The sequence below is a fragment of the Oryx dammah genome, unplaced genomic scaffold (genome assembly GCF_014754425.2).
Source record: "Oryx dammah isolate SB20612 unplaced genomic scaffold, SCBI_Odam_1.1 HiC_scaffold_8, whole genome shotgun sequence".
NCBI classification, from domain to species: domain Eukaryota; kingdom Metazoa; phylum Chordata; class Mammalia; order Artiodactyla; family Bovidae; genus Oryx; species Oryx dammah.
The window spans coordinates 13,373,349-13,390,444 of NW_024070192.1; the positions used below are offsets into that span (position 1 = coordinate 13,373,349).

At 39.0% G+C, this 17,096-nt stretch overlaps 1 protein-coding gene across 2 annotated transcripts in view; it reads left to right on the top strand.

Annotated features, from left to right (window-relative positions):
* PITPNC1 (phosphatidylinositol transfer protein cytoplasmic 1) overlaps positions 1-15,713 on the top strand; it is a 264,780-nt gene extending 249,067 nt beyond the window's left edge. Inside the window, exons 9-10 of one of the 2 annotated variants that reach the window (XM_040244932.1) lie at positions 7,345-7,463; positions 11,078-15,713. In XM_040244932.1, coding sequence (XP_040100866.1) covers positions 7,345-7,463; positions 11,078-11,083 — 125 coding nt within the window. In that variant the 3' untranslated portion in view covers positions 11,084-15,713. The remainder of the gene's footprint in view (positions 1-7,344; positions 7,464-11,077) is intronic. The other variant, XM_040244931.1, reaches the window with a different exon arrangement.
* The last annotated feature ends 1,383 nt before the right edge of the window (positions 15,714-17,096 follow it).

Consider the following 17,096-nt stretch of genomic DNA (forward strand, 5'->3'; position numbering starts at 1 on the left):
AACCAAGACCTCAGCAACCAAGAGACTTAAAGACTTTTAGTCCAAAAAAAAAAAATCTCAGACTATTACAAGGACCCAAAGCTAAAATAACGCATGAAACGAAGGCCTTTAAGAAGAGAACACCTACTTAAGATGGAGAGGTGGAGACAGGAATTAACTCAAGGAGGCTACTGACAAAAAGCCCTTTCTGTATCTGAGTGCAGAAAAACAGCATGTGGCTTACTGGACGGAGATCATCAGGGCACTGTGTACTCCCCAGAGAAGGCCTCCACCCGCTGTATATACAGTCCTAGCCCCAACCAAAACAAGCAGCCTTTTCACTCAGCAAAGGGTCTGAGACCCACCCCATCAATTTCATGTAAATTACTGGCATAGTTGTCCCCAGCTGAGCCACTTGCCAGGAAAGTGGTAGCTCCTTCATTACACAGATGCAGATACTCAATTAACTAAATGCTAAGAACCCTGCCCACAAGCCCTTCCTTATTCAAGGTAATGCTGTATACTGCAAGCCTTTCAGGTAAATGGGTGTGTCATCGCCCACCAGAACAGCCCTTCAGTTTTGGGTACCTGAAGTTGTTTATTTTCCTTTGGTCTGTACAGGCTCAGTGAGGCTTTCACTAGTAAACATGGAAAGGGTTCAAAGTAAAGAAACCCTTTCCTATAGCTTATGGCACTTATTCTCCCAGTGAGGTCCTGGGCCTGCAACCTCAGCATCCCTGGGGTACTTGTTTCAGATTCTCGGACTCCACCCCAAACCTGCTGAATCCGATATTCTGGGAGTGTAGCCCAGCACACCCCCTTGTGTTTTAACAAGCCCTCCAGGTGAATCCTAAAGGTTTTTTTTTTTTCGGTTTTTGGTTTTTAGTTTTTTTTTTTTTTTTTTTTTCATTTTTTGGCCACGGCGCAGGACATGTGGGATCTTAGTTCTCCAATCAGGCATTGAGCCCGAGCCCCCTGCATTGGAAACACAGTCTTAACCACTGGAACGCCAGGGAAGTCCCAAAAGTTTTAAGAACAACTTTAAATCAGATTAGATTGAAAGCACAGTTTAATTAATTCAGTCCAAATTTAATTAGACTAGAAAATGGTAGATGTCTTCAGGGCCAACTGCTAAACTCTGGTGCCTTGTAAGCACTACAAAAAGGCACCCCTTCCAAGCAGATTCAGCGGGTGCTGTCGGCTGAGGGCTGAATTTTAGTTCCATTGACCCTGGGCTGTGCTCCTACAGTGCCCAAACTGTATACCTTTATACACTGGCAGCCCTGTTTGATGTCTTTCTCCTAATTAGACTCACCACCTCCAGTGCGTAACTGAGTTTTATTTTGTTTTGTTTTTTTAAAAAGGACACTATAAATGACAGTAGTCATTTCTTGCCCAAGGATTAATTTTGTATCCTTCCTGAATTTTAGCATTTGACTGTCACAATAACTATTTCCCTAAACAGATTTTATCCTGCTCTTGTTGATCCTAAAGTACAACCGCTTTCTACTGTTGGAGTAGTTGAGTTTGGTTTTCAAAGCCTTGGTTGGTCTTTATCGATGAGCCTTGAGTGTCCCCTGCATGACTGGAACACTAGTCAGAAAAAAAAAACTGCGTATTTTAGAAGATGGGGTAAAAGAAGAGGTGAACAAAAATAGGCAGCCCAGCTTCACCAAAGCTTGGTTTTGCTTCACAAATCTAACAGTATTTTGAGAAGAACACAGAGGGTTGCCCAAGGGAGGCTGTGATTGAGTGGAATTTCATGAATCCTGACCCTTCCAAAAAACAGGGAGTTGTTCTGGCTAGTAGAGATGAAACTCCCTCAGAAAAATGACTTAGAGATCATTCTGGAGTCCCAAGAGCAGTCTACCAATGAAATAATCAAGCTGAAGTTGGAGAAAGAAGCTGACTCGAAGGCTAGCATTAGCTGGTTGATTTCACCAAGCCAGCATTTTCCAATAGCTGCAGGTTTCCTGAATCATGAATTTAAGTTCCATGTCTCTTATAAAGCATTTTATATGTGTCTGCTTACATTCATTTTTCCGGAAAGAACCCATTGCACTCCATCACATGTTCAAAGGGATCTTGACTCTGCTCTCCACCTCCCCAAATTAAGAACTGTAGAAAAAATCGTAACTGTAGATTACAATTCTAGATCTTGTGACCTGAATTACAAGGAAAGGGTATACACCAAACCTTGAGGACTAGCTACTTTCACTACAGAAAAAAAAAAAAAAAAGTAAACTATTCATAATAAGCACCTGTTGAATTTATAGCCTTTTTTTTTTTTTTTTTTTTTTAAAAAAAGCACTTCCCAAAGGATGGGCCATCATTTTGTTGAAGTCAAAGGGGTATCAGACCTAATTCTTGATTGCTGGAGCTTCCTCTGACCCAGCCACTTGTTGAAGAGTTCCATTTTGACTTAGAACAACAACAAAAGAAAAAGTTACTTCTGTTTAGGCTGACAGGCCTGGAAATGGAGAGAAAATATTTGTAGAAGGAAATAAAATATGCCGTTGGATAGGTCATTGAATTAAGCTATATGACTCTGTATTAAAACTTTAATGAAGGAAAATTCCTAACTGCAGACATTTGTTTTGTGGCATTTGTAGTGTCTCTATACATTCAGCTGACTTCTACCCTAAAGGCCTTTCAAATATACAGTCTTGCCTCCACTTCCAGTGAAATCTTTAATAAAATGATTGAAAGAAAATTGCCACCATAAACAAAGCTGAAAGATTAAGAGAAGCTATTTGCAATATATGTAGTCAACAGAGGACTAATTCTTAATATATATAGAGGTCCTATAAATCAAAAATCATAAACAAAGCTGAAAGATTAAGAGAAGCTATTTGCAATATATGTAGTCAACAGAGGACTAATCCACAATATATAAAGAGGTCCTATAAATCAAAAATCCAACACTCAATAGAAAAAAGGTTAACAACCTGAATAGGTAAACCATGGAAGAAGAAATGCAAATAACCAATAGCTTCTCTGCTGATCACAAGAAATGAAGTGAAAATGGCAAGAAGATAGGATGTTTGCCCATCTGATAGCAAAATTTTAAAACGAGTGATAATAATCCAGTTTTGGATAGGTGGGAGAACACACTAACAGTTTCTATAAAAACTGATGGTGGGAAATAGAAATAATCTGTGGCCCAGTAATCCCACCTCTAGATACTCATTCTTAAAGAATACACATACAGTGTAATTGATAGTAGAAAAAAAAAAAAAGTTACATTTTAAAAACTGCTACTTGTATAAACCTTTCCTCTTTTCCCAGAAAAAAAAAATAAATTTGAGTATATTAAAAAAAAAAAAAAAGAATACACATACATGTTCCTGAATATAAATACAAAGCTATTCAGGGTGGTGTTGCTTATAAGAGCTGAAATCTAGTCTCCATGTAAATGTCCTTCAACAGAAATATGGTCAAGTAAATTATGATACCACTCATACGATAAATATTGTATGTTAAAAAGATTAAGGTAGTTCTGTATGTACTGGTATGGAGATATGTTCATTTTCCATTAGTGGAAAAAGTCAGCCAGAGCAGCTTGTATCATGTAGTATACCATAGTATGATTCCATAAATGTGAAAATAAATGAGGCTGTGTGTGTGTGTGTGTGTGATGTGCATGAGTAATACATGCAAATTCATAGGAAAAAAACCCGTCAGTGGTTATCTCCAGAACGAATAGGATTGATACGAGAAGTTAAAAGAAATCAAACTCTTTTCTCTATATAATCCAGTACTATTTGAATTATTTCTATGGAACATAATTCACACATTAGTTGAGTGATTCAATAAGTAAATAACAATTGAAATCCACATTTTATAACAAAGCAGAAAATAGTTGAAGCAGACCAAGCCTCATACAGAGGTATATTTTGCTTAGTTCATGGTTTAAGAAATTGAAGGAGCTTCTTAACAAATCCTGAGTCCAGAGCTTCTTTAATAAAGCTGGGCTGGTGGTAGAGGAGAGGGTTCTACCCAGGCCAATTTAGTGCGACCTTCACATGCTGGAATAGAAGACTGGGGTCTGCTTACTCTCTCACCTGAAAGAGGGTGAGAAAAAGAAGGACAGAAACGATCTTGCAAGAGGACAAAGGCAGGAAATCTTGCAACAAAGAGAATATTTATGCCGCCAGATGATCAGTCACCCTCTAATGGCCAAGTGTCAAAGATACTGGGATACAGCTTCCTTATCGGAAGAACTTTGGTACTAGTTCCAGTAGTCTCTTAAATCAGGCCATTAGGCCAGTGTTACTTGTTTAAGAAGACTTCATTTAAGAAACTCTACTTGAAAAAAGTAAATTATGGCCTTTCAGATCTGTAAATTAAGGGATAATTAAATTCAGTTATTTGCAAAATAATTGACATAGGATTCCTTTAAGAGTTTATCTGATATACATAAGCACTGTTTCGCTGGGGACAAAGAGATCTGAACCTAAACTGTGAGAAGTCACTCTGATCATTGAAAATCAATTAGTAATGAAGATGAATCAACTCCAAAAGTATAATCCATCATCGGGCATATGTAATTGAATTTACTAAAAAATTGACTCATTTATAGATTTTAAGGTAATACACTTTGCTGAAGCAAGATGTAGTGCATTCTATCAGATAACCTGAATGAGAACATTTTCACTTGATTAGGCTTTCCATAAATTACTGAGGAATATTGACATCATTTCCACAAGCATGTATGGTATGAGAGGATTGTTCACGATTTAGACAAACATATTTTCCTTCAGCATTGGCTGGGACCAAATTATTATCTTTTCGAGAACTCCCTGTACTAGAAGGGTCATTCTTTTTTCTGTTTTTTGTCTGTTCATGGCAGTGAAAACACTGAATCCTAACTACTAGATCACCAGGGAACTCCCTAGAAATGTTCATTATTATGTGGTCTAATTGAGAGATTTTTTTTTCTTTAAGATGAAGTTTTCTGCAACTGTTTCTTAACTCTTCACTTAAAAAAGCGGGGTGGGAATCATGATTCTAAAATCGGCAAATACTCTTTTCTAAAGTGTATCTTCTTACACAAGCGCAAATTGATGGTATCCATCTTCTAATGACCCCAAATAATTGATTTTGAAATAACATTCTCTTTCTTTCTTACAGAAATAATTCAGATTTGATGTAGAAAATTTAGAAAATATAGATAACTGAAAGGAGAAAATTAAAATTTCAACTCCTCAAAACAATCACTGTTAACATTTAGAAATGTATCCTTTTGTTTTTTTCTGGCAAAAATGATTTCTTTTACCTCCAATATTTTATTTAACAATATACCAAAGCCATTTCTTTATAGTGTTCAATATTCTTATGCATCATTTTTAATTGCTGCATAATACTATCAGGCCCCAGAGTTGTTTCCAATTTTTCACTATTATAAACAAGCTAATAATGAGTATCTTCATTATTAAATCTTTCTTCACATCCATAAAACTCTTTGAAAGCCCCTAGTCACACAGTTTAAGCCCCTCTGTTAACATTGAGCTAATTAAAGATAAAGAATGATTTCCGTTGAGATTCACTAGAACAAAGAAATGAAGCCTCCTTTGTTTTTGTTTTTAAAATTACTAGCATGCCAGTTAGGGGGGAAATAACGTGTCTAATGAGCGTATGTATAAAGAAATTTCTTTAATTTTAAACTTTTAACTTTAAATGACCTCAGCATTCATTCCAGGTATATTTGTGTTGAAGAACTTTTGATAACCGGCCATTGAAATTAAAGTGGTTGTATTGAAAGGATGTTATTATTGTTAACAAAGATGCCTTTGTTTTATTCACAAAGCAGCATCTCTTTACTGCTTTGCAGTTACCTTGATTTTCTAAAAGAAAAGCATGCTCTTCGCTTGGCCAGACTGTTGCTTAGCATTCTTGATACCTACATTGCTTATGGATGGCATTTTTGATTAACGGTTTCAGGGTGTCGGAGTGTCACCAGCTGAATAATATCACCCAGGTCTGGATTTAGAGCTGCCCTCCATCTTGGCCCCAGACCACACTGAATTAATTCATAAACTTCTCTCAAGTCTGCCCTTTGGAATTGAAGAGACTCTCACGTGACACACAAGGACTGATATAAAAAGACACCAGACCACATGATGCAGAAAATACTAATGGAAAAATTCCAACTGTAAATGCTCGCTCTAAATCCCCACCAAGCTAATTAGCGATCAAGGTGGTAGCTTGATTAACCAGTTGTTGAGCATGTACCATTCATTGTCAAGAGGCATGAAGTTAAATTCTGCCAGGAGAGTGGCAGAGGAATCCCCATCTGGGGAAACTGCTAATGAATTGTTGTAAAATATCCAAGGAGTGGAGTGGGGAGTGCAGGATAAAGCAACAGAAACATTTAAAGTGAAACTAATTATTATTTTTATGCATTGCACGTACCAAAGATAACAGGTTCTGATTTGAAGATTTTTATCCCTTGGATTTAGACAAGTTTTCTCAACCTCGGCACCACGGAGATTCTGGGCCAGATAATTCTTTGTCGGGGAGGGAGGAGGCCTGTGCTTCCACATCCCTGGCACCTCCCAGCCACGTGCCAGTAGCACCTCCACCTCGGTCGTGACAACCAAAAGTATCACAGAACCGTCCCCTGTTTAGAACCACAGGATTTAAGAAATTATTATTCTGAAATCCTGAAAAATCTGCAGAATCAGGCCAAAAAATCATAATGTCATGTGCCATTTTATTTATAGAACTGTGTGGGTGGAAGTAGTGGCAGCCCTCTTCATGCTGTTAGGCTGGACTTGACGTTCAGGGTAGCCCTGCACTCTCTGACACCATGTGTTCTGTGCAAAAATACATCTCTGTGTGAGCATTGCACCCAAACCTCACCAGGAACAGTGGGCATTATTTCTCTGCCCTCAATGCCATGTCTCTTACAATAGCAATGAAAGTGTCCTTTCTGTTGAATGCATTGCTGTAAAGAATCTCCAAATCTATTTTGAAAGGTATATGAAAGGTAAGTATTAAACCACACAAACCTGACCCTGTCCCTTACAGGGATCTTCTAACCATGCTTTTAGGAGATCTCAGGCTATAGCCCTGTCCACAAGCTAATACTTCCTACCCACCTAACTCACTGTACAAGAATCACTACTAAATAATCTCCATTCTTCTCAGCTCTAAGACTGTTGTGACTTAACTCCCTTGTATTCACTCTGCCTTTGGCTGGTTTAGCTAACTTTATGATTAACTCTTCATAAAGTTAGTGAGTTCCCCGCTTTTTTACTCCTCTCTTTGGCTTCTGCTAAGCTGCCATCGTCCCCTAAAGTCTCCCCCATTGAAAGTTCGCCTTTAATAACGGAAGTTGCCAACGTCTTAACCTTCTTTCAGATATGACAATGGATGATGTTCGGGAATACGAGAAAAACATGCATGAACAAACCAACATAAAAGTTTGCAATCAGCATTCCTCCACTGTGGATGACATAGAGAGCCAGGCCCAAACAAGTGTATGTAGAATTTTTAAAACATGTTGCCCACTCTTTACCAAATGTACCCATAAACCGATCTTTGAAATGACTTCAAAGCACCAGTTCTCAGACTTCCACAAAAAAACGTCATAGCCCAGAGGCTGTCGGTGAAGAACCTGAGCTGGGTCTTAACTGGACAGTGTTAACTCTTGCTTCCAGACATTTCTATTCTTTAGAGCCGCTTGACTCGGAGGTTACATTGTCTTGGTCATAAAACCAAGAGCATAGAGAATGGAAACATTTTGTGGCCTGCACCACAGAAGAACAGAGGGGTAGAAACGGATGTCACAGGAAAGCTAGAACATCAGCGCCAGTAACTTTTAAAGACATAGTTAACGTTCAGTCATTCGTTTCAGGGAGGGCTACTGGCTCATCTGGTATTTTCAGTTTCTCTGCATTTGCTTTGAAATGCTTTCCATGGCTCATTATGGCTGTCTTACCCTTGGTTCCTTTTTACTTAGGTTCCTGTCCAGATGGGGCTTCTGTCCATGCATACACACTGGCTGAGCAGTGCAGGTGGGGTGAGCTAGGTCTAGCTGGGACTTAAGCCTCGGAGAGCCTAAGGTTATTTAATGGCACATGGGTGACTGAGAGCCTACAGTGTGCTGTCTACGTGCCAGCATCTTAAATATAGTTCTGTAAGTCATCGTGCTTATGAGGAAGAATTATAGATAACAAAGAAAATGTAATCACCAAGTCATTTTCATGTATCTTTGGCCAGAGCTGTGGTCTCTTTGGGTGCCAGCTTGAGCCCGCATGTCTGTCAGCCCCAGAATAATGCATATTAGCTATGTAAGAAATCGACAGTGTAGTTTTAGGAAGTTGAGAGATGGCTCTTGCTGTGAATGCTTTGTGAAGACCGCTGGTTGCACCTTGGAAATGTCGAGTGAACTGAGAGCACGTCTTGGGAATGTGCCCTGTGAGGCATTCTGTGCTGCTCCTGGGTGCATGTGGCAGCCCTTGAGGTTGAAATGGCCCTAACTCTGCTTGCATGCCGTGATTGGATTTGCAGAAGCTGTTTGGATCAGACTTAACTGAAGTGTTCCTCTGGAGGCGCTGGCCAGGGCCTATAGGAACCTTCTCCCCGTTCTAAAGTTAGAAGTGCTCATAAGGAAACCGTCCTTAAATTTCCATCACTCTCGGTTACCTTTTCTTTAGGAATGTTGATACCTGTCCCCTCTCAGCCACTGTCTGAACAAGACAAGGGAAACCGGAGGAAGGGGGAAAATGCCACGTAGCGAAGGATCCTACACAGCGCTTCCCTCAGTCTAAGTTCTTACAGCTTACAGCTTAAGACTCTTAGTTTGGTTTTCTTTCCATTTTACTCTGACTGTTACTGTTGGAAAGTCAGTTTACCGTTTAGACAGTGACACCTGGAATGGGTCTCCCCATGGGAAAGCCTGTGCATTCTCTGGCTGCAACTCAGAGCCCTTCCCATAACTTCAGTGTCAGAAATGCCCCATCTCCTCAGAAGTTACACAATGTGGTTATCTTTAAATGCATACCACACTTGCCTTAGTCTTTGAAATTCCATCAAATTGGAAAGGGTCGTTGATTTTTCCATATTTTTCTTCTCTATTATAATGAAAAAAGTTGAAATCAAGAGGCTGCTGTCGATCACAAAAATTACATGGGTGCTCAATAAATTTAGATCTACTTCCTGAGCAGAGACAAACTATATTGAAACTGGGCAAAATGAACATCCATGGCCCCAGCAATAAGGAAATAACAGTCTCCTTTTCAACTGAGCGGTTTCTACACTGTTCAAGGAAGAGAACTTCTAAGAGACTCAACAGGAGTATAGAATCAAAATTCTGTACTTTGGGTGATTTCTGCCCCCTGCTGGATGTATGGAGTAGCGCACCATTCAGCCACTTGTAAAGAAAACCTGATTTTTCAAAGATAAACTTTGCTGAAATTCACTGACACTTTTCTGAGTCTCAATTTTATTTTGAAATACCTCTCTTTAAAGAACTTAATCTTATTTCTTAGCTTATCTAATAGCCTTAGTGTTCTAAGTGCTAACTTTACAGGTACAGTTTTTGCTATATTCTGAATTTTGTATTCTATCAACATGGGCATAATTTTTCATTTCCTTTGTAAAAACGTCTCCCTTCCAGAAGATTTTAATAATTGTTCCCAAGAAATACTCTTAAGGATTTTTTTAACATATTTCTGGTTTGCTTGTATGTTATGATACGACTATAGATCGTATATCTTAATGACAAATATTATGTTATGAATATTCACTCCATAGTTAATATTTCCAAAGTGTCTGTATGTTTCATACTGGTTTATGTAGTGTCATCCAACGAAGGCTCGCCACCTAAGCCCATGGGAAAGGACACAAGTGAAAACATGGGTCTCTGGGAAGATAAAACAGGTACAGAAGCCCATGGCCAGCAGGTTTCACCTTCTACACCAGGACAAGCTTGTGGGCCTTCACTCAGAGCTTCTTTAATTAGACCAGTTACCTATTTTCCCAGTTACCAGTAACAAAATTGCTAAAGGATACCAGGGATAGCCAGACTGAGAATAATAATAGAGTTCCTGAGAATGAGAGAAGAAATACCACACTCTATAAAGCAAATCAGTCTTAAGAAATGAGTCACCACTGTATTGGAGCACAGTGATATTCTTTCCATATATTATGTCTAATTGGTAGTAAGTGTGCGTAATACATTATTTAATGTATTTACATTAGGGAAGGCTTTGCCTTTAAAAGAATTTTTTTTAACTTTCTCACATAAGAACATTTCAGACATTTGTCAAGTCTGTGTCATCTGACAATGCCCGTTAAATAAGGCGTCACTGAATTTATTTCTTGATTGCCAAATAATGTTCTTTTTTCCTTTTAAATGAAATTCGCACTGATTTTGTGATCCTCTCTTTTTCTTCTCTGCTCTTTTTCTTTTTTTGTTTCCTTGAGAAATTGTTTTGTTACCTTGGTTTGGGGATAATTAGCAAAGTTTGTTGTTGGTGTCCCATCTTACTTGTTTTTTCATCTGAAAAGATCTCAGGATGGATACATAGTTAGGAAACAAGTAACTCCTAGAATGAAAAAAGTGTATTTATTGAACAAGAGGATAACATGTTGAGAAATTCTGATAATCTGCCTGTTTACCCTGTAAAGGTAAACTTGTCTTTTCATGATCTAAAGTAGTTGTTAATATGTATCATTTGGGGCCACTGATTGCATTAATTACCTTGCTTTTGTAGAAAAGATGGCCAGGTCTAATAATAGCTCCCTATACCACGCCTTATCCACAGCACACGGATGTACAGACACACACAACTTGGTGTGGTTCTGTGCTCGCCTGATAAACTCTTCTTCAGAATACTTAAAGTACTCATTGAAAGTGCTTTGGAAAATCTTGGATGGATAGTCATAAAAGAATAATTTTTCAGAGGTCAGCCTCAGTAAAAAGAAAAAATTCAGGGTTTAGCATTTCAATGCTAATTTGGGCTAATAATCTGGAGAGACCCCTTAATCATAAGATTCTAATAGCTCCTTTAAACAGAGAGACGAATGCATTTCTGTCTCTTCCAAATACTTGCTCACTTTTTTTTTCTTTCTATTTTTTGCCTTTAAGACATGACAATGGATGAAGTCCGAGAGTTTGAACGAGCCACTCAGGAAGCCACCAACAAGAAAATTGGCGTTTTCCCACCTGCCATTTCTATCTCCAGCATCCCCCTGCTGCCTTCTTCAGTCCGCAGTGCCCCTTCGAGCGCTCCATCCACTCCTCTCTCCACTGATGCACCAGAATTCCTGTCAGTTCCCAAAGATCGGCCCCGGAAAAAGTCTGCCCCAGAAACTCTCACACTTCCAGACCCTGAGAAAAAAGCCACCCTGAATTTACCTGGCATCCACTCTTCAGATAAGCCATGTCGGCCCAAATCAGAGTAACTTCATATGAATATTTCATGGGGTTTTATATTTTCGGTTTCGGGTCTTGTTTGTTTGTTTTTAAGGATCTTCTGATATAGAAAAAGACTGCTTTGTCACTCAGACATGTCCCTTTGATCTCTTGAGTGTGCATGTGGTTAAGTAATTTCACAAAGAATATGACTCCCTAAGTCTGCCACACAGTGTCACGTTAGATGTAAAATGCAAGACTTGCGAAGGACAGAAGAGATCTTCTGTGGCCGCAGCTGGTCGCCAGGGAGGAAGCCTTGTTTATTGGGCATTTGATGAGGTTGGCGTGGACTTCAAGGGTAAATAAATGAAAACTTTACACCACTGTGTTACAAGGTATAGTAAAATAATGAAGTTAGTTTCCTCCCATCAAACATGGAATTCTCAAAAATTTTCTCAGGCATAACACACCTAATTGTTAAATTTTGAACTGCTCCTTACCAATACTTGAATACCAGGAGTTACTAAGATTCCTATTTTGGTTAGTCTGACTCAGGATTTGGGGCCTAATTAACTCTTTAAATTTTTTGGAAATTTTAATTATCAACTTGTAGAGGCTCCAAGTGCAATTAACAATAACTTATTGATACCTTTCACAGAATTTAATAAAAATGCCACTTCTTTCTGTCTTTTAATAACTTACCCTTTGTGCCCTTGTGGCCTCAGAAATCTTTAAGAATTACATGGATAAATATGACCATAACAGACTGATATTGAATGGTTTGGTTTAGGAACCAAGAGACCCAGGTGAGGCAAATATCTTTTTTTTTTTCCCTACAGGTATCAACGAGCCTTACGTCATTTGTTAAGAGTCTCAGAATTTGCAGTTAATTGAGTAGAATTCATTGACTCTGCTCATTCAGAGAAGTTCAGGGTAAAGTAAGCTGCCTGGACTTTAACACTGTCAGACTGTCTCCATCCCTTTAATGGGACAGAGATACTCTTAATAATATCTGGACCTCCCTGGAATACATTGCCCATCACTGGACCTTAGAAAAGATTGTCATTCTTTTGTTCCTGACTTGAAATCCAAATATCAGGAATATCCCAAAAGTTGAGTCAACACCATCAAGTGGAAGGAGAAAGTGAGCAGAACGGCTAACTCTTATTTATAGAGTAAAAAGAAGTTATAAAAGATGCCCCTCTGGCCAGCTTTCTTTTCTGAGGGTCTTAGTAACGCAGGATTAGACTCCAGGTTGACGGGAGACAAGATCATTCACCAAAGTGGCAGAAAGTGAACTCTCTTTTGATCTAAAGAGAAAAATCTGCCACCTTTGCACCTCACTGCCTTTAAACACAGAAGGAAGAGTAAACAGAATCTAGCATTTGTCCTCCAAGGGAGGAAGAGAACAAGGTAATTGGGCAACTCCAAGGCCCCAGCTAGCCTTCCTGACCATAACCTCCAACCTCAGGAAAGAGACTTTCCCCAAACACAAATTCCAAAGGAGACCACGTAGGCCAAGGAGCGTGTCCTCTTCCTCTTACACAGGCTCTCAGCCAGTGGACCCTGCCTGCTTCTCTCTCGTGCCCAGCACTCTGCGTAGTGTCCTTCAAGTTGACAAACTCTCCCAAGGTGCAAGTGCTGGCCCCAGGAGCCCAGCACCCAGTGTTCTAAGTCATATGTCAGGCTGTCAAGATCATTTCTTAACCTGTAGGCTGACATTTAGCTTAATAAATATATAAATGAACCCAGAACTCAAAGGAAACCCATTGCAAATAGCTTAAATGAACAGTGCATCTCTTCCCTAAGAATGATAGTACCACAGTAAGATGCCTTCTTTGCATGGTATGGTAGCATGATTTTTGCTTGTGGGAAAACTCGATCTTTTATCCAGATCTCTTGGACTTCTCAATGGCTCCCTTTCAACACAGTAGTACTTAACAAGAAGAATGTCTGGCTTTAGGAAGCAAAATTCTCCTTTCAGAAGACACTTGCCTAGTGTTTGTATTTGCTTAACATTTGCAAGCTGAAATCAGATAGGGTGGGATCATGATATTCGCATGGAATGGATTTGTTTTGAGCACGTTGTTAACACATCTGGCACCTAGTTTTTCTGTCGATGCCATTGCTCATTTTCCATTTTTGTAAAGTAGCTTCCTCTATCAAGGTCAACAATTCTATATGCTTTAGAAAGGTAATTCCTGGTTTCCTACTGTGAATTTTCTTTCTCTTATAGCCAGTACAATACCACAGACATTACTTGCAAAACTACCACTGATAGTGTGATTCTTAGCCAACAAATATGTGTGGTCTTAGAGTATGTTCAGTTTTTCTGTCTACACATGGTTCGTATGCATTTTCAAAGGGGGGAGGGGTGCAAATATTCTTTTAGCTGCTTCGAATATTTAATCCAGTCATCACAAGGCATAAATGGCTTCAATATTTTACCTATCTTGATTTTCAAGTGTCATTTCACAGTCTTCATACATGGATTTGTTTTTTGTGGGGTACAAGCCTGCAATGAATGTGTATATAGAACATTACTAATTCCTATAAGGATGGAAATTAAATGGCTGCATGATGGAAACTTAGAAGAAAAAAAAAAACAGAAACTTGAATTAATTAAGCATGTTTTGGGAAAAAAATAGAATCTTAACTCAGTGCCTCTGTCTGCAATGTGGAAACCTTCAACTTTGTTCACCAAAATTGTATTATACCTGTATATATATAAATATAGTATGGCAAATCCAACACCATAGTTTTAAGTCTCTGGTAGCCAAATTAAAATAATCCACAGAATAGCATTTATGTTCACCCCATCTTTGTCTCTCATGTTAGTGGAGACCATCAAAAGGAACATAAATTTCATTACTTTGGATGGACTTCAAGTTACAAAATGCCCCTGTGCTTTTCATTGCCTGTTGAACAGATCATTGCTTTAGCTGTGCTTTTCCAGGACAAGAAGGCCTCAGTGTTTTTACTGCATAAACTCTGCCAGAAGTCAGCTCTGAAGACCTTTCATTTTCCTACTTTTGAGCTAGAATAAGGCAAAGCAAAGAAAAAAGCATAACGACAGAGGAGTCCGTGACATTCTCCAGTTACCGCATTATAACTGAAACAATATGGATTTATTCATGAACTAATTTATAAACTTCTGTTTTGGTTTTGCATTTGGGTGTGGGGAAAATGGCTTTAATTTATTTGAAGGCATTTATTAGCCACGTTTTTGGTTGTGAAAATAAATCTCTAACTAGCGCAATTGTGCATGTCTTATGTAGACACTTAAAAAACACAATGGGACTCCCAAATGTTATTATATGGTTTTCTTCCAAGACACTATAATAAACAGTGACCTAAGAGAGTAGATTCTGACACTTCTCGAGAAACTGTTTTTCCATGAAAATTTCATGGTTAATGAATTTATGTGTACTTTTAAATCCTACTCGCCTTAGCTCCTCTTCATGGCTCAAAAACGGCTTGTCACCAGCTAGCATAGGTCAACAACAACTGTACTTTTCAGAAGGGCCAGGGTATAATTTTACTCCATATGTGATGCGTATTCAGATACTCCAACACAGAAGGATTGTTTAAATAGTTTTAGTCTCTTTCTGATCATCTGGTTCAGTAGACTGGGTGACAATATGCCATCTGAGCCATAATTCTTAAAATTAAAAAAAAAAAGTCTGCCCAGCAACTGCAATTGATCATAAATAAACTGTTTAAAACTATTCTTTCCTGCTGAAAATGAAATGTTACAGAAGAGGACAGCAATGGCATATGGAGGCAACACATACTGGGTTCTTCTGTGTTCTACCTTCAAAACAGTCTGTTTCATTTGAAATGTAAGTGTTTAAGCTTTTTAGGAGTTAGTGCAATAAGAGAATGTGAATATGTTGAGACCTTTCCAGATGCTGTTATTAATTATCATTTTGTTGATAACAAACGCTTTAGGATAAGCCTCTCTCAGTGTTTTTGCTTAAAATCAAAAGCCTGTCTGTTGAATTGCAAGTCTCCCCTCAGTTTCTGTGTGTCTCCAAGAGAGGCTGTTTGAGCTGATGTTGTACCTGTGCCACTTACATGTATCTTGAAGTTGTCAGTTTTAGTGTTTACATTGCGAACTGGGATCTTGATTAGTTAAATGGTCGATACACCACTGCCACAGCTGAAGGACCAAGTTCTGGAATGCACAGTGTGATAGACAGCAAAGCAAACAGAAGTTGATCTTCACACATCTTAACTGTGTGAGGAAGCCATCCTCCTATGTCATTTTGCAGCCGTTTTGTGTTTTTTTTCCCAGTTATTTATTATTGATAATAACTTACTTTTTCTTACATTCTGTTGTAAATAAAGTACAAACCAATCTTCTTTCCAAGTGTATCTTCCTCTCTCTCTTTCTCAGCTCTTTCCAAGAGAATGTTGACCAACTGGGAATTAGTGGGTTGATGGGGAAAGAAGCTATCAAGGGAGAAAGAACAAGCCAGCGGCCGGTTCTTAGACCCAGTTCTAGGTGACTTGTGTGCAAAGAAGTGTCTAATAGGTATCTTCAGGGCTCAGCCCTTGGTAGGAAATGCCTGGGTGCCAGATCTATCCAGCTAAAAAAGTCGCCAAGGTGAGTCTGTAACCTAGTGGGATCCACCCAACAGATCCTTGGTTCCCACTCATCAAACGTGAGGCAACAGTCTTGAGTGATAACCAAGAAAAATCTCCCCAAGGTAATCTATAGGAACACCACCCCAGGGGAACACCAGATTCTCTCCACAGCAGAGCAAGCCAGTTTGAGTTGAGCTGAAATCACTCTTATCTGATGAGAGTTTCTTCAGCTCAAGTAGCTCCTGTTGTTCACAGAAGGGTCCTCTGGGGATGGAAGAGTGAGCACAGAAATGCTTTACCCTCCTTGTTCCATAGCCTCCTCAGAGCTTAGCCAGAGCTCTCCCTCCTCTTCTATTCAACCCTGTAACAAATGTCAACGTCTATATTTTGTTGACGTATAGTTGATAATGTCTGCTGTGCAGCAAAGCGATTCCATTATATATATTCTTTTTCATATTCCATATTTCATATTTTCCAGTTTTTCATATTCTGATGATTTGTCACAAGATACTGAATATAGTTCCCTGTGCTATAGTAGGACCTTGTTCATCCATCCATGTATTAGTATAATGGTTTGCATCTGCTAATCCCCAACTCCCGTCCTCTGTCCCGCCACCCTCCCACCCCTTGGCAACCACAGTTCTGTTCTCTATATCTGTGCGTTCTATTTGTATGTATGTTCATTTGTGTCACATTTTCGATTCCACATGTAAGTGATATTAATCATGGTATTTGTCTTCCTGACTTAAGTCACTCAGTATGATAATCTAGGTCTATCCATTTGCTGCAAGTGGCATTATTTCATTCTTTTTAATGATCGAGTGATATTCCTTTGCGTGTAAGTTACCATGTCTTCTTTATCCATTCATGGACATTGAGGCGGTTTTGGCTCTTGTAAATAGAGCTGCCATGAACATAGAGGTGCATGTATCGTTCTGAATTGTGGTTTTCTCTGGGCATGTGCTCAGGAACATCCACGTTATGTGCATTGATCTCTGCATCATATCAGGCTACAGCTTCCCCTTAACAGTGCACCACAACCACACTGAGGATTTTCCCCAAATTTGTGACTGTTCTTCAGTCGCGAAGTCATGTCCAACTGTTTGCGACTCCATGGACTGCAGCACACCAGGCTCCTCTATCCTTCACTCTCTCTCATTGT